The sequence below is a fragment of the Oryctolagus cuniculus genome, chromosome 14 (genome assembly GCF_964237555.1).
Source record: "Oryctolagus cuniculus chromosome 14, mOryCun1.1, whole genome shotgun sequence".
In the NCBI taxonomy this organism is placed as follows: Eukaryota; Metazoa; Chordata; class Mammalia; order Lagomorpha; family Leporidae; genus Oryctolagus; species Oryctolagus cuniculus.
The window spans coordinates 38122753-38145406 of record NC_091445.1 but is presented as its reverse complement, the minus strand read 5'-3'; the positions used below and the strand labels follow the sequence as shown (position 1 = coordinate 38145406).

At 42.0% G+C, this 22654-nt stretch overlaps 1 protein-coding gene across 4 annotated transcripts in view; it reads left to right on the top strand.

Moving 5' to 3' along the window:
• The window catches only part of TNPO1 (transportin 1), a 91822-nt gene that overhangs the window by 11713 nt on the left and 57455 nt on the right, over window positions 1-22654 (top strand). Inside the window, exons 2-3 of one of the 4 annotated variants that reach the window (XM_051833251.2) lie at window positions 13159-13290; window positions 22032-22145. In XM_051833251.2, coding sequence (XP_051689211.1) covers window positions 22041-22145 — 105 coding nt within the window. In that variant the 5' untranslated portion in view covers window positions 13159-13290; window positions 22032-22040. Of the gene's footprint in view, window positions 1-13158; window positions 13291-21744; window positions 21900-22031; window positions 22146-22654 lie in introns of those variants that run through there. The other 3 variants (XM_051833249.2, XM_051833250.2, XM_051833248.2) reach the window with 3 other exon arrangements.

Sequence of the window (22654 nt, the reverse complement as noted above, 5' to 3'; positions counted from 1 at the left end):
TGAAAATATTTAAACTTTATACGTAAAAGTTATTAGATTACCTAAATGATATGTTTTCATAGTTATTGGTACTGATTGTCTAGGAAGATAGAATAAATGACTTAGATTAATTCTTTTGTGGCAGGATTGAGTTGTCAGTATATGGACATGGTCTAAAGAGTTACAATCTGTGTTTCAAAACGTTGTTTCAGCTCATAAAATGCCACTTGTCAACCTTTATTAGAAAATGTTGAGAGACTTGATTGAGGAAAAGAGCATTAAAGACTGAACCATTGAAACTGTAGGTGTTCCAGAATGGGAATTCGATTGCTCCATTGGATTTTGGGTTCATAATGTTTTTTGGTCACACTGTGTTGAGGGGTAATGAGTAAAGATAGAAAACCAAGGTCTGGTGAAAACTTGTCTGTAACATTTTCAACCTAAAGTTGTTCTTAGTACTGAACGGGACTTCTGTGATAAGTGATTAAAGCTGACACTATTGTGCCCTTTAACTGGAGGCCAAGTTTTTGCCAAAGGAATCAAGTAACTTGTAGCTGTCACTCAGGTAACTCAGTAGTCCCTGAACTGCCTTCAACAATGGACTTGAAGTTTCCCTGGCGGCTAGGAGGAGCTTGAAGAAGTTGAACAGCAAGTATAAAGAAAGAAGACTGGGTTGGTTTGTGTAGTGTAGATTCATTATTTATAGTCAACTGTTTCATGTCTAGAAGCTGAAGGAAACCTGGGCTCTAACTGCTTTATAGGTGAGGAAATACAGGAATATTAGTGATTTGTACAGGATTGTCCATTAGCTCTGCTTAAGTGCAGCGAACTGAGACTAGGGTGCTAGATCTTTGATGTCCTGCCCTTTTTTTCTGTTATTTGACTCTTCCTGGCATAAATGATTTAAGATCACTTAGGTTGGAGGCAGTTTGTCTTCAGCCCCATGGGCTTGTTATCCCCAGACAAGGCTGTGGCTTTGAGTCCCAGCATCAGTGTCATATCCCCAGGACCATCCTTTCCTTGGCCTGACATCCCTACCTGCATGAGTGAAGATTCAAACAGTAGGAGAACTGAAAGGTGGGAGATGACTCAGAGTCCTGTTTTAGTGTGGACGGTAAGCCTGGAACCAAGAGTGGAGTGGGACTTCAGATTTAATGTAGGAATTTGGTGGAGAGACTTGTGCCAGTAAAGAAATAAAAGGATGAGACATAAAAAGAAAAAGGGCTGTGTTCAGAGCTCTGGTTTTATTTTAACCTTACTTTCTAGGGCAACAGGCATGTGTTTTAGTGTTGATACTTGCTGATCAAATACACAACAGGCAATTTTTATTTGTAAAACAGAATATACACATTCCCCTCCAGTGATTCTAGTGGGGTTTAAGTTGCTCAGCAGCCAGGGGAAGATTATAATTTCAGATAAAATTATCATTTTCCAAATCTGGCAAATATAAACATCTCGAATGATTTTGAGTCAAGTTCATTCAGTGCCTAGCCACATATTGAACTATTGAATTTGATAATTTAAATTAATTTCATAACTTAAGAAATCTCAGGAATGTTCTAGTTCATGCTTCTCATTTCAGACCTTCCTGTTACTGGATTTGTAACCTCCAGCTGTATAATCCTAACATATAAATGTTTGTATATTGGTTTAATATGTGAAGTTCCTTTCTTCCAAAATACATACATATATAATCAAGAGTCGACTAAAGAGTATGTATTTTAGGGGCCGATGCTGTGATATAGTGGGTAAAGCCTCCGCCTACAGTGCTGGCATCCCATATGGGTGCCAGTTCAAGTCCCGGCTGCTCCACTTCTGATCCAGCACTCTGCTATGGCCTGGGAAAGCAGTAGAAGATGGCCCACATCCTTGGGCCCCTGCACCCACATCCTTGGGCCCCTGCACCCACATGGGAGACCTAGAAGAAACTCCTGGCTCCTGGCTTGGGCCTGGCCCAGCCCTGGCCATTGCAGCTGTTTGAGGAGTGAGCCAGTAGATAGAAGATTTCTCTCTCTCTGTGTAACTCTGAACTTTCAATTAAATAAATAAATCTTTGAAAAAAAAAAGAGTATGTGTTTTATTAACTGTAAAGTGGATTAGTTGCTACTGGAAATTATTGTTTTTAAATATTTATTTGAAAGAGTTTCAGAGAGAGAGAGAGAGAGAGATCTTCCATCTGCTGGCTCACTCCACAAACAGCAGTAATGGCCAGGGCTGGACCAGGCCAAAGCCAGGAGCCAGGAGCTTCCTCCAGGACCCCTTTGTGAGTAGCAGGGTTCCAAGCACTTGAGCCACCTCTGGCTGCTTTTCCCAGACCATTTCAGGGAGCTGGATTGGAAGTGGAGCAGCCAAGAGAGAAACCAGTGTCACATGGCTTTACCTGCCATGCCACAATGCCAGCCTCTAGAAATTTTTAATTTTTATTTATTAATAATTTTATTTTTAATGGAAGTATCATTTCATATGATAACATAAAGATTTGTCTTATATGTCTCCTCCCCTACTCCAGGAAGATCATTGGGAAAAGGTTATAGAAATGAAATGTTTTTAAGAGTTCAGTTTGGTATAACAGAAATAGTGTATGCTTTTGAGACAGTTCATTAGACTTCCTGTGTCTACCATTTATAAGTGTATATTTATTAAATGGGATCAACCTAAATACTGAATAGGGACACAGAACTGTACCATTAGTTTTGTCTTTTTTTTTTTTTTTTAAGATTTATTTATTTTACTTGAAAGAGTTACACAGAGAGAGGAGAGGCAGAGAGAGAGAGAGAGAGAGAGAGGTCTTCCATCCTTTGGTTCACTCCCCAATTAGCCGGAACTGCGCCAGTCTGAAGCCAGGAACCAGGAGCTTCCTCAAGGTTTCCCACATGGGTACAGGGGCCCAAGGATGTGGGCCATCCTCCACTGCCTTCCTAGGCCACAGCAGAGAGCTGGACAGGAAGTGGAGCAGCCAGGTCTCAAACCTTCACCCATATGGGATGCTGGTGCCTCAGGCCAGGGCATTAACTCGCTGCGCCACAGCACTGGCCTCAGTTTTGTCTTTTTTTTTTTTTTTTTTTTTTTAGATTTTTTAGTTTAGGGAATAAATCTCATGTATTTCTTATATACAGTTTTAAGAACATAATGATACTTCTTATCCTACCCTCCCTCATTATTTTGTTTTTTAAGATTTATTTATTTATTTGAAAGGGAGAGACAGAGACAGAGGAGATCTTGCATCTTCGGGTTCACTCACCAGAAGCCCGCTGCTGTTAGGGCCAGACTAGACTGAAACCAGGAGCTAGGAACTCCATCCTGGTCTTCTGCTTAGGCAGCAGGGACCCATGTACTTGGGTCTTCCGCTGCTTTCCCAGGCACATTAGCAGAAAGCTTGATAGGAAGTGGAACAGCCAGTATTTGAACCATGCCTATATGGGATGTATGTATCTCAGGCAGCGACCTAATCTGCTGCAACAATACTGACCCCAGTACTATTGCTTTTAAGTGAAGATCATTTGTAATTTCCCATGCTTGGTTTCATATTATTACATTAGCTTCCTCAGGCACAAAAATATATTAAGAATAATCCATTTATGAGTCTTTTTAATTTAATTTTTAAATCTTAAACACTTTTCATTTATTGTTTTCTAAAGCTTTTAATTTTTCTTATGTCTTTTTTTAAATTTACTTATTTTCAACTAATTGGAAGGTGAGCGATAGACGGTGAGAGAGACAGATCTTCCATTTGCTGGTTAATTCCCCAAATGCCCACAACAGCTAGGGCTGGGCCAGGACAAAGCAAAGAGACTGGAATTCCATCCAGGTCTCCCACATGGATGACAGGGACCAAGCACTTGAACCATCATCTGCTACCTCCCAAGATGCATTATCAGGGAAGCTGGATTGGAAGTGGAGAGGCTGTCACTCAAATCAGCACTCCAGTGTGGGAGTCATGCATCCCAGGCAGGTACTTAATCTACTGTGCCACAATGCCTATCTCCTTAATTTTAAATTACTGAAATGATTTATGAATTATATTTGAAAAATCGGTTTAAACTAGTATATGGCACATGGTTGACTAGCAAGATTAAAAGTACTGGAATGTTAACCTTTTCAGCTCAGTGTATGCTAAATGACAAGATTTAAATTATTTTGAAGGGCAGGTGTTTGCAGCAGCAGTTGGGATGCCTGCATCCCGTATTGGAGTGCCTCAGTTTGACTTCCAGCTCTGCTTCTGATTCCAGCTTCCTCTTAGTGCACGTCCTGAGATGGAAAGGTGATGGCGCATGTAATTGACTCCCTGCCTAGGACTGAATTCCCTGCTCCTGACTTGGGCCTGGCCCAGCTCAGGAATTGAACCAGCAGATGGAAGAGCTCTGTGTCTGTCTATCTCTATTTCTTTCTCTGTCTCTCTGCCTTTAAAATACATAAAAATAAATTTTAAAATGTTATGTTAGATATACTGTAGTTTTAAGAAATTAAAAGAAAAAATTAAAATTTGTGGATGTACCCATTTATTTAACTTAGAATTTATTTCTCCAGTAGAATTTTTCTTAGAATGCATTACTATATCTTTTTGCTTAATATATATATAGTTATGATTTTTGAGAATAGCTGTGGAACTTAATTCTACAGAGATTTCAAGAACCACTGTGGAAGAATTAAACGCTCATTTCTAAACTAACATCCATTTTCATTTGCTTTTGGCTTTTACATATTTGGGATTTTCCCCATTAATTCTTAAAGTCCAACATAGGATTTGAGTTATTTACTAACTGTTTTTTTTGTACATGATTTTTCTAGAATTATGTGTCTGTCTTTTGGAAAATAAGGAAATTGCTGAAAGATGCTTGCAATGTTATTTCTTTTGATATTCAATAAAATTTTGGAATTTCTTGTTTTAAATTTTGTAGTAGTATTACTGTTTCTGTATAGCTTTACTTAATGTGTCACGGCATTAAATGTCTTAACATTAATTTTTTATTATAACATTAAAATTATTGCCATATACATAAGGTATTAGAACAGTAATTACAAGGATAGAATCTAATAATCCTATTATCTAAGTAAAAATAAAACTTCTATTCTCTAATATTCAGGATGGCCTTTCTCTGAGACTAAGCCTCCTGAATTATAAGACAATATTTCTGGTATAATTTTTGCACTTTGCAAAAGCTGAATCAGTTTTTTTCATCACTACAAAGATTTTCAGTCATTGTATCTAGTCATTTCAATGGCATAATGTGGCAAAATGTTTCTCCAAGTATGTAAGTTTTCCAGATAACTAAAAGTTGACCCCTTTAAGTTTAAAAAAAAAAAAAAAAACACCTTTATCGGCTGTATTTCCCACCTTCCTTCCCTCTTCAGGTTTTTTTTAAAGGTATGATTTGAGGCCCTTGCCGGCTCAGTTACCAGCTTCAGTAACAGGTATCCTACCATGAAATGATGACGTCCTTGGGGTTCTTTTGCCCCACTTCTATGTAGGACTTCAAACAGCTATAATGTTGGGAGGTTTTACTGTTTGCTTTATTACAAAGATTATATATTCACAATATGGAAAACATTAATTTAAGATTTATTTTATTTATTTGAAAGGAAGAGTTGCAGAGGGAGGGGGAGAGGGGGAGGGGAGAGAGGGAGAGACAGAAAGAAAGATCCTTCCTCCACCTGTTTACTCCCCAGATGGCTGCAACAGTCGGAACTGGGCCAGGCCAAAGCCTGGGGTCGGAACTCAATGAGTTTCCCAGGTTGGTGGCAGCGGCCCAACCTGCACTAAAACATCATTCCTAATACTGAAAAAATTTTAAACAGAAGAGAAAAAAAGGACCTATAATGCTAGCACCATAGTATACTGCTAGCTTGTCACATTTCTTTCCAGTCTTTACTTACTTGTCACTGTAGTGTATATACAATAACTTTAGACCTTTTTTCCACTTTTTTATAAATTATAAAAATTATCTATCTTTTTTTGATGGTTGGGTAGTAGTCCATCAGTTGAATGTTGTGTTAGTTATTCATTTATTTATTGTTGATATTAGAAATAATCCTGGGATGAAATCTGTGGCACAGCAGGTAAAGTCGCTACCTGCAACACCAGCATCCCATATGGGTACTGGGTCATGTCCCAGCTACTCCACTTGTGATCTAGCTCCCTGCAGCGGATGATGGCCGAAGTGTTTGTGCCCCTGACACCCATGTGGGAGACCCTGAAAAAGCTCCTGGCCCCTCCCAGCTTTGGCTGGCCTGGCCCAGTGCTGCCTGTTGTGGCCACTTGAGGAGTGAACCAGTGGATGGAGCATCTCTCTCTCTCTCTCTCTCTCTCTCTCTCACTCTTTCAAAATAAATAAATAAATGTTCTTTTTAAAAACAAAAAAGTTATAATTATTAGGGAAAAGGTTATAAAAATGTGTGGCTTTTCATTTAAATTGGTGAGTTGATTTCCATCAGATTGTTTTCAGTTTACCGTACCAGCTGCAGCTTGTTAAAGTTGATTCATCATATCTTCAACAGCACAGGACAGTATCATAAAATTATCTTTTGCTAATTAGACTCAAAGCATTACTTCATTATTACATGTATTGTTTACTAGTAAGGTTTCTCTGTTTTCCAGTTTATTAATGTTGGGTTTCCTCATGTGAATTTTCTTTCATGTGCTATTGGTTCTACATTAGTTTTCCAGATAAGTAGAGTTATTCCTGTCTTGTTGGAACATCCAACTTTGAATTGCTGTAGTACACTAGGAGCTCCCTCTTATACTTGTTCAAATAAAGCCATATCCACCGTATTTGTAAACAGTGGTACCTCATATAAATGCGTAAGAGATGTTGTCTGTCCTTTGCAATATGGAGTGTGTGTCTTCAGAAGCAAGTATCACCTGAAAGCTGGCATCATATTGAGTGTAGATTGCCACTGTCCTAACTGTTGCACTGACGTGAAAGTGTTAATGAAGTGAATGAGCTAGCTCCTATCTACTGGTTCACTCCCCAAGTGCTGGCAACTGCTTGGATTGGGGAAGGTCAAAGCAAGGAGCCAAGAACTCAATTCAGATGTCCCTTGTGGGTGGAACATCTACCTGAGCTGTCGCCTGCTGTCACCCAGGCTGCACATTAGCTAGAAGCTGGAATTGGAATTAGACTCAGCACTCAAACCCAAGCTCTCTAATAGGGATACAGGCATCCCAAGTGGTGTCTTAACTGCTGCTCCAAGTACTTGCTCCTCACTCTGATGATTTAGGTGCTGTGATTGCCTTCCTCTAATTACAGTTAAAAGTTAGATTGATAAATTCTAATTTCATAGGATGAGGGGGATGAATGGTGGTAAGGATGTGACATTCGGTTGGCTGAAACTTTGTATTTCTATTTTGCAAGACTACAGTAAGTTGTTTAACCCAAAATTCCACTTTAAAAATATATGCTTATGGGGCCAGGGACATGGTGCAGTAGGTTAATCCTCCACCTGCGGCGCTGCATTCCATATGGGTGCCAGTTCTATTCCCAGCTGCTCCTCTTCCAATCCAGCTCTCTGCTGTGGCCTAGGAAAGCAGTAGAAGATGGACGAAGTCCTTGAGTCCCTGCACCTGCATGGGAGACCCAGAAGAAGCACCTGGCTCCTGGCTTCGCATCGGCGCAGCGCGCCGGCCGTAACAGCCATTTGGGGGGTGAACCAACAGAAAGAAGACCTTTTTCTCTGTCTCTCTCACTGTCTAACTCTGCCTGTCCAAAAAAAAAAAAAAAAAAAAATGCTTACAATCTGAACACTTTCTTAGTGTGCATAGTAAATATACTAGCACTTTTTTTGTGTCCAATATAATCTCATTTTTCCTTATCTCACATTTCAGTCTGGTTTTTATATTCATTAATTTATATCATCAATCTTGATTTTTTTTTCCTTTGGTCACAGTAATAGCAGCACAAACACTCAGAACATATATGCTATTGTAAAAACCATTGTCAGGCCGGCGCCGCGGCTCACTAGGCTAATCCTCCGCCTAGCGGCGCCGGCACACCGGGTTCTAGTCCCGGTTGGGGCGCCGGATTCTGTCCCGGTTGCCCCTCTTCCAGGCCAGCCCTCTGCTGTGGCCCGGGAGTGCAGTGGAGGATGGCCCAAGTGCTTGGGCCCTGCACCCCATGGGAGACCAGGAGAAGCACCTGGCTCCTGGCTCCTGCCATCGGATCAGCGCGGTGCGCCGGCCGTGGCGGCCATTGGAGGGTGAACCAACGGCAAAGGAAGACCTTTCTCTCTGTGTCTCTCTCTCTCACTGTCCACTCTGCCTGTCAAAAAAAAAAAATAAAAACCATTGTCAGGGGCAGCAGTCGAATCCTAGCTGCTCCACTTCCTATCCAGCTCTCTGCTATGGCCTGAGAAAGCAGCAGAGGATGGCCCAAGTGCTGGAGCCCCTGCACCCGTGTGGGAGACCCAGAAGCAGTTCCTGACTTCTACCTGGACCAACCCCAGCTGTTGCAGCCATTTATGGGGGTGAACTAGTGGACAGAGGATTTCTCTCTTTCCCTCTCTCTGTGTCTCTGCCTTTCAAATAAATAAATCTTTAAAAAGTAAAAAAAAAAAATCTCAAGTACTTCATTTTGCCTTTTTATAATTTTTGTATACATTAAAATCATAACATTCACCACCTAATTTCCGTTTTTTTTGTTCCTCTTATTCCAATTTTAGCAAAAGATTTTTTGTTTGTTTGAAAGGCAGAACAACAGAGAAAGAGAATGAGAGAGAGAATGAGAGATCTTCATTCATGCCTTTACTCCCCAAATGGCCACAACTGCCAGGGCTGGGCCAGGTTGGAGCCAGGAGCCAGGAGTTCCATTCTGGTCTCCCAACTACATGGGTGGCTGAGACCTGAAGTACTTGACCTTCCTGTGCTGCCTTCTCCTGTACATTGGCAAGGAGCTGGATCAGAAGCGGAGCAGTGAGTCCCAGCACTCTGATACAGGATGTCAGTGTTGCAAGCTGTGGCTAAACCCACTGCACCACAAAATTTCTCTTCTGATTTTTCTGTTTTTTAAAATAGTCTTACCTGCCTTTAGTCTTCTCTTGCTACTATGACATAATACCTTAGCCTGAGTAATTTGTAAATAATAGAGATCTGTTTCTCACAGTTCTGACGTCTGGGAGACCCAGTACCAGGGAGCCAGTGGATTAGGTGTCTGGTGCAGGCTCACTCTCTGTTTTCCTAAGTGGTGTGCTCTGGCTGTATCCTCACATGGAGGAAGGGATGAACTGTTTCTTCACATGGCAGAAGGAGAGCACAAGGGCCAGACAGGCTTCCGCAAACCCTTTTATAAGGGTTCCAGTCCCACTCCCAAGGTCAAAGCCCTCATGGCTTGATCACCGTCCAAAGCCCCTGTCAATAATATTGCATTGAGGATTGAGTTTCAACATGAATTTGAGAGTGATAGAGACATGCAAACCATTTAAACAAGTGCAACAGCCCATTTTGTTGCATATTCTTTGATAATTAAAAATAATCCAAGTAATCATTCTCTTGTTATCTGATGGTACTCACTGCCATCAGTAAGCTGGAGTTTTAATAGCAGTTTTCATAGGGTATTTAGTCTGAAGGAACAGACATTAAGTACCTATTGTTGAGGTACTTTATGTTCTCATGAAGTCCTCTCTTCAGCCTTGTTTCACAGGTGGCTAAGCTACTGCCCAAGTAGTTAACAACTTTGCTAAAATGGACAGTCACTAATTGAGAGAACTGAGGTTGGAACGCATGCTTCCCATACTCAACTAGTGTAGAACCAGTATTCAGCTCGGCAAGTAAAATGATAAAAGTTGACTTCATTTCAAGAGTTTTTTCTGCTGTGTCTGTCTGCCCTTAACTGAATTTAGACTGATATGTGCCCATGTTACATGTTAGCAAGATTTCAGTGAACAAATGAAAGATTAGATAAATGCTGATGCTGACCAGCCACTAACCGCTTACCTTTTTTTTAACCTTTCTGGTTTTGTTTTTTAAAGATGTATGTATCTGTGTATGTATGTATGTATGTATGTATAAGGCAGAACAACAGAGAGTGGGGGAGAGAGGTCTTCCATCTGCTGATTCACTCCCTAAATGGCTGCAACAGCCAAGCCTGGGCCAGGCTGAGGCCAAGAACCAGGAATTCCATCTGGGTCTCCCACATGGGTGGCTAGGACTTAAGCACTTGGGCCATCTTCTGCTGCTTTCTCAGGCACATTAGCAGGGAGCTGGATTGGAAGTACAGCAGCCAAGACTCTAACTGCTGCTCTGATATGGGATGCATGGGGTACAGGCATTGCAAGCAGAGGCTTAACCTGCTGCACCACAACACCTGTCCCTTAACCTTTCTATTTTACTGTCTAGACTGCTTTGACTTTTTCCTAAGCCAGGCCTTGCCGGTAAACATAGTGCTTTGTTTCTTTTCTATTTGCACTTGAAAATATAAAATGTTGATTCAACACATTGTTTTAGGTATGAATGAGATATTTTTAGGGCCCTCTAACTTGGAACTTTAGGAACACCCTAACTGCACTGAAACAGTGGACTTGGGGTTAACAAATGACTTGTAGTGGTTACCTCATACACTATCTAATTTTTAAAAAAATTATCAACTTGGCTTCCTATCAGTTGAATAGGTATGTCTTACTTTGTAAATACATACAGTGGATTCTAAATATTGAATCTTAACTTTTATTGATTTATAATTTCAGATGTATTTCACAGGAAAATACTTGGCAATTTGCATCATAGTGCTTTTACCAGCTCCTTAGATTCAGTAAATGAAGCTATAACCAGTTGCTTGCCTGATACTGATATATTTTTAATCATGTAGTGCCAGTATTTTTCTGAGAACATTATAGTCTTGTAGGAGTACTACAGATTTGTCACCATGTTTTATGCATGCAGTATGTAAACCAGCAAGTAAATAAGCAATGTAGAGCAATGTTACTTTAAAATAAACTATTCACTTAATTGATTATCCTTACATATTTAATGAACTATGAATTAAAGAGTCAGTTTGGAGTAGTAGAAACATTGGACTAGAAGTAGAAAGACATTCATTCCAACCTAATTCTTAACACTAACTGGATGACTTTTGACAAGTTAGTTAACATCACTGAGATTGTTTCCTCAACCTCACAGCATGGTTTTGAAAATTAGATGAGATGCAATGTGAAAGTACTTTGAAAATTATCAAGTACTGATTCACTTGAAACCTCTTGGAGCTTTTTGTCTCAAATCTGTCATAGAAGGGAAAACTATTGGGATAGGGTTGATACAGGCATTGACAATAGTTCATTGAATTATTTAAATAAGTAACTCTTCAGCTGAGTGGCAAGATTCCTAGATAAAGCTCATTAATGAATACTGTAATGCTGAAAGAACCAGGTACCTAATTTACTTACTTTGTATATTATTTAAAAGATTTACTTTTAATTTTCTGAATGACATAATATTGCTATTTTTTTTTAAAGATTTATTTATTTGAAAGAGTTACAGAGGGTGAGCAAGAGACAGAGATCTTCCATCCGCTGATTCATTCCCCAAGTGGCCACAGCAGCCACAGCTGGGCTGGTCCAAAGCCAGGAGCCAGGAGGTTCTTCCAGATTTCCTTGGGTACAGGGGCCCAAGGACTTGGGCCATCCTCCACTGCTTTCCCAGGCACAGTAGCAGAGAGCTGGATGGGAAGTGGAGCAGCCAAGACTCAAACCGGCACCCATGTGGGATCCCAGCACTGCAGGTGTGGCTTCCTACTGTCCCACAATCCCAGCACCATAATATTGCTATTTGAAGGAAGATGTGATGATCATTTACAAGAAAGTTGAAGTGCAACTCTCACCCAGCCTCTGTCACTGTTAGGTTACAAAGTAAGTGTATACTATGCTGTCTAGCTTCTGACATATCCAGTCTTTTCTTACTAAGTAGTACAAATTGTTACGTAACTTTAAGCAATATGATCTTACCTTTTAGCTTTCATTAAAGGCTATTTTTAGCAATTGGTAATGTATACTAATCAGTGCAGTCTTCATTTTGCTCTTTTTTCTCCTATTTTCTTGCATTTCTAGTACAGTCAGACATTGTTGCTTATTAGAGTGAGAAACAGTGAAAATAGCCAGATACAGATTTAGCGAGTTAATACAGTTCTCAGCTGCTTGTAAGTTCCCAGTCATTATAGACTGCAGTCCAATTGAGAAGCAGTGGTTTAAATTGCTTAAACTTTGTGGAGAGGGAGACCAACTGTGAAGCTTAAATCTGTTGTAAGACTCAACAGAAAGTTGATATTTTGATGTGACCAAAAGTTAAATCTATGGGAGGCATTACTCCCTTCTATCCTTTGTTTACATTCAAAATGAGAAGTTTGTGAGAAGCAAGGTATAGTTATCACACCTGAAGTGACTGAATTGAAGCGCGTAGAAACCGGTCAAGAGAGCTGTTGAATTATTGATGGTGCATGGAATAGGAAGGAAAAGAGCAGTGTATCCAAGAGTGTTCATACTCCACGCACTGTTCAGTTCTGATAAGGGCTGGTCACATGTTCAGGAGTTGGCATAATGAGAATAATATGGCAGAGTGACTCAGTGCACAGGCTCTGGAGTCCTATGTACCTGTGCTTGAGTCCTGGCTTTGTTCATTACTGCCTGTGTGACCTTGGACACATTACTTAAGTTCTCCTAAGCCTGTTCCTCTTCTGTAAAATACAGATAATAATAGTACATACTCAGAATTAAATGAGATTATGCATTTAACGAACTTAGCATAATGACTGGCACATAGAACTGCTTCATTAATGAAAATGGGTTGCTGGGATTTGTAGGCACAATCCAGACTTTGGAACCCCACAGGTTGTGTTGTTTTTTTTTTGTTTGTTTGTTTGTTTTTTAAGATTTATGTATTTTATTTGAGAGCTTGTTTAGAGGTTCTAGCAGGGGAGCACAGCTACTCGTATACCCTTGACTGAAGACCGGTCCTCCTCTAGCGGGGAAGGTCGTCCTCTTTGAGCGCACAGCTTCGGGAGAGACGCACATGGAGCGGTGAGGGAGGAAGGGGACACCCGCCTAGCCAGCCAGATTAGCCGAATCAACCCTGGCGATCAATGGGGTGACAGATGTCGCAGCCAGATCGCCTTCACATCCATGATTTATGTATTTTATTTGAAAGAGTTACAGAGAGGCAGAGAGAGAGACAGGTCTTCCATCTGCTGCTTCACTCCCCAGGTGGCTGCTGTGCTGCTCCTAAGCCAAGAGCTTCTTTCGAGTCTTCCATGTGGCTTCAGGGGTCCAAGGATTTAGATCATCTTCTACTGCTTTCTCAGGCCACAGCAGAGAGCTGGATTGGAAGTGGAGCAGGTAGGACTTGAACTGGTGTCCATATGGGATGCCGGCACTGCAGGCAGCAGCCTTGCCTGCTGCACCACAGCACTGGCCCCACAGATTTGCTTTGGAATGGTCATTGTGCCGCCTACAAGCTGAACCTCAGTTAAATGAAATGGAGTTAATATCTACTTCATAGTATTGTTGTGAATATTAAATAATCTGAGGTATGGTAAGTGCATGGTTATAGATTGGGTTGAATTTTGAGATCAAGTATTCCCTTTTTTAAATTTATTTTGAAGGTGTTATAAAGAGAGGTTTTCATTTGTTTGCTTGTTTGCTTTTAAGATTTATTTACTTGAAAGGCAGAGTTATAGAAAGGGAGACAGAGAGCGAGAGAATCTTCCATCCGCTGGTTCACTCCCCAAGTGGCTACAATGGCTGGGACTGGACTGGGCAGGAGCCAGAAGCCAGGAGCTTCTTCCTGGTCTTCCACATGGGTGCAGGGGTAAGGACTTGGGCCATCTTCCGCTGCTTTCCCAGGCACATTAACTGGAACTGGTGCCCATATGGGATGCTGGCACTGCAGGCAGGCAACAGCAGCTTAACTAGCTGTGCCACAATTACAGAGAGAGAAGTTTTATTAAATAGTTATTTTTCTTAAAAAGCATGCTCTTTTTAGATCTTTGGATATCTCTGATGTTTTTCTTCCTTAGCATAACATCTTTTTCTTTTGTGAAAAATCATTATTGTAGACATTTACCGTGGAAATCTACATAAATGATTCACATTTAGCAAATGGTTCAACAAATTTTAGACTGTATTTTGATTTATCTGTTTGTCAAAAGAAAATAAGACTTCCAGGGTAAACATTTGGCCTAGTGGTTAAGATATCCACCTCCTACATCAGAGTGCCTGGGTTCTGGTCCTGCCTCTGCCTCTGCCTCCTGGGAGGCAGTGATGATAGGCTAATGGTTGGGTTGTTAGCACCCATCTGGGAAACCTGGGCCTGCTGCAGCCACTGCAGGCACTTGGTGAGTGAACCAGTGGAGCTGTCTTTGTCTTTCTCTCTCTGCCTTTCAAAATGAATCAATAAATCAGCAAATAAAAATTCTTAAAAAAAAAAAAAAAAGGAAAGGAAAGGAAATAATACTTGCTATCTACTTAGAACAAAGGGATGTTGTAAGGATTAAATTTGGGATTTATTTAAGTCTTTTATTCAATGCTGTTGAAATAGCTCATTCTCATTATATTTTCAGACTGGACATGCTTTTTTATTTTTTAGAACTATTGTAATTGTAATGATAGTGAAGTATAATTTTTACTTTTCTCTTGTATCTTACCATGAAGTTATCAAATATATGTTATTTCTTTAGTATGTAAATGGTTTTATTTTTGATTAGTGTTCCCACTTACAGAAATTGTTGTTGCTGTTGAAAGGATGGTGTATCAGGGGCTTAGACACAGACTGATTGGGTTTGAATTGTGTCTTATCATTTAAGTAGCTTAACTTTTCTGTGCCTCGATTTACTTGTCTGTAAAATGTGCTTAATATTAATACATTATAGAGTTGTGAGGATTAAGTTAGTTAACATATGTGAGTGTTTAGAGCACTCCCTGGTACTCAAAATATACTGGCTGTTACTGTTATTGACAAAATAATAGATGTGTTTGTCTTTAAGTACCACACTTTTCTGGTATTTTCTTGGATCTCTATGAAATGTCCTTCCCCTAACAACCTGGAATTTTAAAAAATGTTTAATTATTTTCATCTACTAGAAAGGCAGAGAGATGGAGAGAGAGAGAGAGAGACAGATTCTATCTGTTAGTTCATTCCCCAAATGTCTGCAATAGCCAGAACTGGGCCAGGCTGAAGCCAGGAGCCTGGTACTCCAGCCGAGTCTCTCGTGGTTGGCAGGGACCCATGTACTGACCATCATGTGATGTGTCCCACGATGTATTAGCAGTAATCTGGATTGGAAGTGGAGCTTCCAGGTAGCATTTTAACCTGCTGAGCCACAACATGTGCCCCTGGAATTTCATTTTATGTGATGATTGAATAGTTAGGTCTTCCATACCATCTGTCCATTGGAGTTTAAAAATCATTTTGATTATAAAAAGTGACACTGGATATAAAAATAAACATACTAGTGAAGTTACAGAGCGGACAATGAACCTCTGTCCTGTTTCTATTCCAGGAGGATTAATCCTCTTCCAGTTACTTATTCAACCATGTCTCTCAATTTACACCCACCTGCACAAGGTTTCTCGCAACCTTAGGATCTTTGGGGAGTGAACCAGCAGAGGGAAGATCTCCCTTTTTCCCTCTCCCTCTCTGTGGAACTCTGCCTTCCAAGAAAATCTTTTTAAAAAATGAAAAAAATATATATGTGGTATCTTCAAATAGTTAATGGAAATACATTTTGTGGAAAAGAATTACTCATAGATTTGAGAACTTATGTACCAAAATAAGCTTATTTTTAATTGCATTATTTTTGTGAATATTTTTGAGATACCCTCATACGTCTGAACTGTTTTGCAGAGTTTTAAGGCATGTTGAATTGTCCAGGAATAAAAACTACTGAGTTATTGAAGGAGGATTATAGTGTTTGTATGGAACTCCACCAAGAGCTCTTTACCATTTAGGAAAATCATGTCACTTATGGCTACATTTATCATATTCATAGTGATTCAACATGTCGGTGGAAACACTTGACTGCTTGCTAAATATTTGTTTGGATTTAATTGAAATTACAAGAAAACAATGCTCTGAACCAGAGGGGGTTGGGAAGCACTTCCCTTCTTCCCAGCAGAAAATATTTACTTTTCTCTCATGTCGTATTGCACTTCATCGCACACTTCATTCATAGACCACACGCCGCTTGGTCACTGAATAAGAACTTAATGAGGACAAGAACCTTTGAATCACTAATGCTCACCAAAGCCGTGGTAGTTGCTCAACCTAATATCAGTTGAATTAATAGTAACACCAGTAGTATTTATGCAACAACTATTTATTGAGTCAGACTGCCAGGTGGTGGGGGGGGGCGGGGAGTAGACAATCAAGGAGCATATATGAGATCTATTACTGAGACAGACCTGGAAATAATTATAACAGAATAATTGGATATGTAACTATAGATCTGTAATAATAATAATAAAAAAAAAAAACCACTCAAGTCTTGTGGGGAGATCCGGAAATAATGTCACAGAAGAGAAATATAGTATCTCATAACAAATACAGTGCCAAGGAAGATTCTCAGTAAATAGTTGGAAATGTTGTGGAGGATAGCTCTAGAGAGTGAAAAGGGGCTGGCCAAATAAGCAGAGGTTTACAGAGGGCATTCCAGATGGGAAATCCCTGTTTTTAAAGACTTAGAGATTTGAAAGGTGCAGGAAGAATCATTATAGCATTGAGTTAGAGGTTGGGTTGTAGGAGATGAGGTTGCCCCTGTAGGTGATGGAGCAGACCATGAAGAGCCTTCCTCCATGGAAAGAAGTTTTATCTTGGTAAAATTATTTTTTAGTAGTTAAACTGCTGCTTTGAAAGTTAGTTGTTGGGGGCCGGCACTGTGGTACAGCAAGTTAAAGCCCTGGCCTGAAGCGCTGGCATCCCACATGGGTGCCGGTTGTAGTCACGGCTGCTCCTCTTCTGATGCAGCTCTCTGCTATGGCCTAGGATAGCAGTGGAAGATGGCCCAAGTCCTTGGGCCCCTGCACCCACGTGAGAGACCTGGAAGAAGCTCCTGGCTCCTGGCTTCGGATCCGCAAAGCTCCGGCTGTGTTGCAGCATCTGGGGAGTGAACCAGCAGATGGAAGACCTCTCTCTCTGTCTCTGTCTCTCTCTGTAACTCTGTCTTTCAAATAAATAAAATAAATCTTAAAAAAAAAAGTTAGTTGTAGGAGTTAAACCAATGGTTTACCATTTCTTTTTTTTTTTTAAGATTTATTTTATTTATTTGAAAGAGTTACAGAAAGAGTTCAAGACAGAGAGAGGTCTTCCATTGGTTGACTCACTCCCCAGCTGGAGCTGCACAGATCCGAAGCCAGTAGCCAGGAGCTTCCTCCAGGTCTCCCATGCGGGTGCAGGGGCTCAAGGACTTGGGCCATCCTCCACTGCTTTCCCAGGCCACAGCAGAGAGCTGGATCGGAAGAGGAGCTGCCGGGACTAGAACTGGTGCCCATATGGGATGCCAGTGCTTCAGGCCAGGGCTTTAACCTACTATGGCCATAGCACCGGCCCCTGGTTTACCATTTCACATCTCATTCTGTGCCAGGTACCTATAATCCCTAATGCAGAGTTGGTATCTTCTCATATTATAGTTCGGAAGCTGAGTCTGGGAGAGACTAATTGACTTGCCCAAATTTTCACAGCTGCTAAGTCAAAGAACTAGGATTCAAACTTAAGTCAGTGGTGTGTACAACTCCCAAGTACTCTTTAAACTAGATTTTACAGCCTCTCCATCAGTGAAGAAGCTGTATATTTTGACTTTTTCCAGATAGTCTGCCTTCCTCACATCATTCTCAACTGTAGTACACTCAAAATGTTGATCTAAGTTTTAAAAATTAAGAGACTCATCAATACAACTTGGTCTTTTGAAAGTCCAAAATGGTATCATAGTAACTTACTTCATATTCTGGTACCATCTTTTCTCTAAACAGTTTTCAAATAACTGTCTCTTGGCTTAATGAAATGCCTTTTTTTGTTTGTTTGTTCATCACTGAATGTCATGGGCCAATCAGGTGTAATTGTTATAAATCTGAAGGAAAACATTTTGAAGTAGTACTTCATTTTGTTGAGACATTTAGATCTTAGTCTTCAACATACAAAAATAATACCCCAAGTAGTAGTAATTTAAACTTGATAAGAAAAAACAAAATTAATTTTGATAGTCTACTAATACAGCTAACTATTTGACTAATGAATTCTACTTCATATAGAATAATGCTTGTATGCTAGGCTAGCTTGAAGTACTTTAGGTGTTATATATTAACCCTGCAGTATCTTTGGCTACCCTGGGGTAAGAGTCTTCCTAATTCCAATGGCTACTAAAATGTGGTAAGTTCTGGAGATGAGTGGTGGTGATGATGCACTTAATGCTACCAGACTGTACAGCTACCATGGTCAATTTCACATAAGTGTATTTCACCACAGTTTTAAAGCACATGTGGTACCGAAGTTGAGAGTGGCCTGAGATCTCTTACTCAATCATCAGGCAAAAAAAAAATTTTTTTTTTGACAGGCAGAGTTAGAGAGAGAGAAAGGTCTTTCTTCCCTTGGTTCGCTCCCCAAATGGCCAGGAACCAGGGGCTTCCTCCTGGTCTCCCATGGGGTGCAGGGCCCAAGCACTTGGGCCATCCTCCATTGCCTTCCTGGGCCACAGCAGAGAGCTGGCCTGGAAGAGGAGCAACCGGGACAGAATCCAGCACCCCGACCGGGACTAGAACCCGGTGTGCCGGTGCCGCAAGGCGGAGGATTAGCCTAGTGAGCCGTGGTGCCGGCCCTGGCAGATATTTTTGAGAGCTTTTTGTTTCAGGAAGCTTGAATAAGATGTGACCGTGTAGGCTGATCAATTTAAACATTCTGTGTACCAAGAGAATCCTGTTGCTTGAGCGCAAGGCTAGAGGAGGAAGCATGGCAATGAGTGAGTCTTGTGCGCAGGCATTATCAGGGTGGATGGGATGCTGAAGATGCTCTTCACACTGAATGCTCTTGATGTCCTGCTCTGAAGGACAGCCAAGGAGCTAAGTGGTCAAGCTGTTGGGTGCCCCAACTCTACCAGTGTCAGGGGAAATTAAGTTGTCACCCATTAGCCTCACAAAAAGCAAAACATGCTGGTGGGGGTATAGGAAATATGCACAGTGTTTATGAGTGTGAATTGTGGTATTTTTTGGAAAGTTAACCTAGTAATAACTATTAGTCATTTATTTTAAAAGCTTACTTATTTGGAGTCAGCGCCATGGCGTGTTAAGTTGAGCCTCCACCTGCAGTGCCAGCATCCCATATGGCACCAGTTCTTGTCTCAGCTTCCCCTCTTCCCATCCAGCTCTCTGCTATGGCCCGGGAAAGCAGTGGAAGATGGCCCAAGTGGTTGGGCCCTTGCACCCACATGGGAGACCTGGAAGAAGCTCCTGGTTCCTGGCTTCGGATCGGCCATTTGGGGAGTGAACCAGTGGATAGAAGATTCTCTCTCTCTTCTCTCTCTCTCCCTCCCTCCCTCCCTCTCCCCCTTTTCTGTTATTCTGCCTCTCAAATAAATAAATCTTTTTAAAATGTATTTATTTATCATCTGAAAGGCAGAATTATAGTGATAAAGTGAGAGACAGATATCTTACATCTGCTGTTCACTCCTCAAAAGGCTACAAGGCCAGGGCTGGGCCAGACCAAAGCCAGGGACCTGGAACACTATCCCTGTCTTCCTCGTGGGTGCAGGCGCCCAGTCACTTGGGTCATCTTCCATTGCTTTCTCAAAGGTGCATTTCCCAGGCTCAGAAGTGGAGCAGCTGGGACTGGAACTGGCACTCCTACAGGATGCAGATGGCCTGTTAACCTGCTGCATCACAATGCTGGCCCCACTGTTAAGTCATTTTTAAATAGATATACTGGATTTGACACTATTGTACAGGGACATTCGTACAAGAATTTTTTTTCCTGTGTTGTTCATAGTGACAAAAAAGTGGAAGCATTCTCAAAGCCAGTCAGGAAATGGTTTAATAAATTCTGCTCTATCCATCCAAAGAACAAGATGCAGCTATTGAAAGATGAGCTAAATCTCTATATATTAGCCTGAAATGAATGTTGTGCCATATTATGCATTTAAAAAGTCTAATATATAGTCTATAAAAGAAAAACTATATTCGGTATATGTTTGAGATTAGAGAAAAAGTGTCAAAGGATTCATATCACACTGTTAGAACTGATTCAGGGAGGTAAGCTTGGAGTCTGAGTGAAGTAACTTTGCTGTACAACCGTGTTGTTCAGTTTCTCACTAATGCAGTGATTTTTGTGATTTCCTAAGTTTTTGAAGTTGAAAGAGGGAAGGGAAGAAATCTACAGTGATGGTTGTATCAAAGGTACTTTGGGGAGAGTTAGTGACCAGGAGTGGGCACCGCAGAGACCTCTTGGCAGTGGTTAATGATCTCTGTCTTGAGCTGGGTGTTGGTGGCACAATTGTGTTCACTTTGTAAAAGTCCATGTCGTTATATGCTTACAATTTGTACAATTTTGTGTCTATATAATACAAATTAAGAGTTTATAAATACAGTGAAATACTGTTATGTTTTCTTAAAATATTTTCAGTAACTATGCAATGACCTATAAAGTCAGGCAAGAATGAGAACAAGCCTGTTATTATAAAATACATGTACATATAAACACACAGGATGAAGGCTGGAATAAAAACACTACAACGCAGTAGTATTTTGTTCAGATGATGGTTGTTTTTGTTTATGAGGTTTTTATTTGTTTTAAGTTAGAACAGTTTATTGAATTAGGTCATTTAGGAAGTCAGTGGAAGGTGGTGAGCAGTCAGACACAGGATATAAGCAGAAAATAAAGGTGAAGAAGGGGAGAGGAAAAGGCATTAAAAAACAAAAAGCTAATTCGAGTTAGGGTAATTTTTTTTCTTTCTGCTAGGAGGGTACTTTTACCAACTTCAGCTCTCAAACTATCATGTAGTCCTGGCTGTAGTAAAAATCATCTTGATCAAAGTCAGTGTGGCCTATAAAAATAACTCTCACTTGATACTTAAATTGTGTTAAGCATTTCCTTTTTTTTAATGAAAGTGTCATTGATATAACGTTTCAGTTGACCTTGACAGATGTGCCTCGTAGTAGCTTGGGAAACCCACATTCTCCTCCCAGCCTTCACCGGTTAACTGTGGTACTTTGCTCAGACTCCTCCCTCCATAGTTCCCACATGGGGCCGGAAATTCACTGGATTGTGGACTGTAGTGACAATCAAGTGAGAAAATGTATGTGAAGATGCTTTAATACAAACACTACCCCATTGTAGAACATTACTTTTTTTGTTTTTCCCTGAACCCAAAGTCTTTATTTCACAGTGAAATTTATTTCACTTAATCAGTTATAAAGTTTGTTTATGGAGGAGTGCAGTTTTTTTTTTTCAGTCAAGTTCTGTTAATGTTTTTCGAGGTGCGAGTTGTGATTGCAATATGTTTAGTACTGTAGACTACATATTAGTATTTATTAATGTATCAAATTGAAACGTAAACATTTCCATTGTTTCTCGCTAATTACGGTCGCGCCCTCGGGAATCATCAGGCTTTCCCTGCATTTCAGTCATTCTTCGGCTTTCCACCACTTTTATTTAAATGAATCATCCCTAGAGATCTCGTCAGGTGTTTTGCAGGGGTTTTGGTAAGGACTCTACTTCTGATTAGCCCTGAAAGCAGTAGTCATCCGACGGAATTGGAGTTGGGCTGCAGAAGCTGCGTGGCGCTAGGACCCAGGGGGCTCCCGAGAGCGGATCTTGGGGCCAGATTGCAAATTCGCGGTGACTCAGTCTGGTCGGCTCCTTGCGCTCGGCGGCCGCGGCGGCGGCGGCAGACGTTGGCGGCCAAGCTGCTGCGAGCAGTTCCGCCGGCCTTCTGCGTCCGAGACTTCCTGCGGGGCACCCGAGGCAGGTCCGCGGCGCGTGGGGAGCGCCGGGGCCGCCGTGGCGGGCGGCAGGGGCGGCCGGGCGCGGGCCGCCGTGGGGCCTGTGCACGGGGACTAACATTTGCGCCGTCTCTTCCTGTGTCTGGCTTTATTTGCAGCAAACCAAGATGGAGTATGAGTGGAAACCCGACGAGCAAGGGCTCCAGCAGATCCTGCAGCTGCTGAAGGAGTCTCAGTCGCCCGACACCACCATCCAGAGGACCGTGCAACAAGTATCCTTCCGAGGCCTGGCCGGCGCCCGCGCCCGCGCCCCGCGCGCCGGGCCGGCTCCCCGCGGCCGGGGGCGCCCGCGCCCCTCCCCCGCCCGCCCCGCGCCGCCGCCCCTGCCCGGGCCTCGGCACGCGGCCCTCTCGCCGGGCGCGGGCGCCGCCGCGTGGGGCTCCCGCGCGGGGCCGCCGGCTTCCGGGCCGCCGCCCGAGACCGCGACATGTGCGCGGGCCCGGCCGCCACGTCCCCGCCCGCCGCCGACTTGGTGGGGTGAGGTGCGGCCCGGGCCCACACAATGCGCCCCGCGGGTGGGGGCGGCGCAGCCGGCGGCCGGCCGGCTCCAAATGGGTGGAGCTGGCGCGGGGTTTGAACTGCCGCCGTGTCGGGCTTGGGGGCTTTTTCCTGGCCCTTGTCCTAGAAGGGCTGGAAACCCACTGGTGGAGAAGTGGGGTCTCTGTCCGGGCCTCGGCCTGGGCCTGCTGGCGTGAACACCTGTTGCGAGTTCCCTGGCACT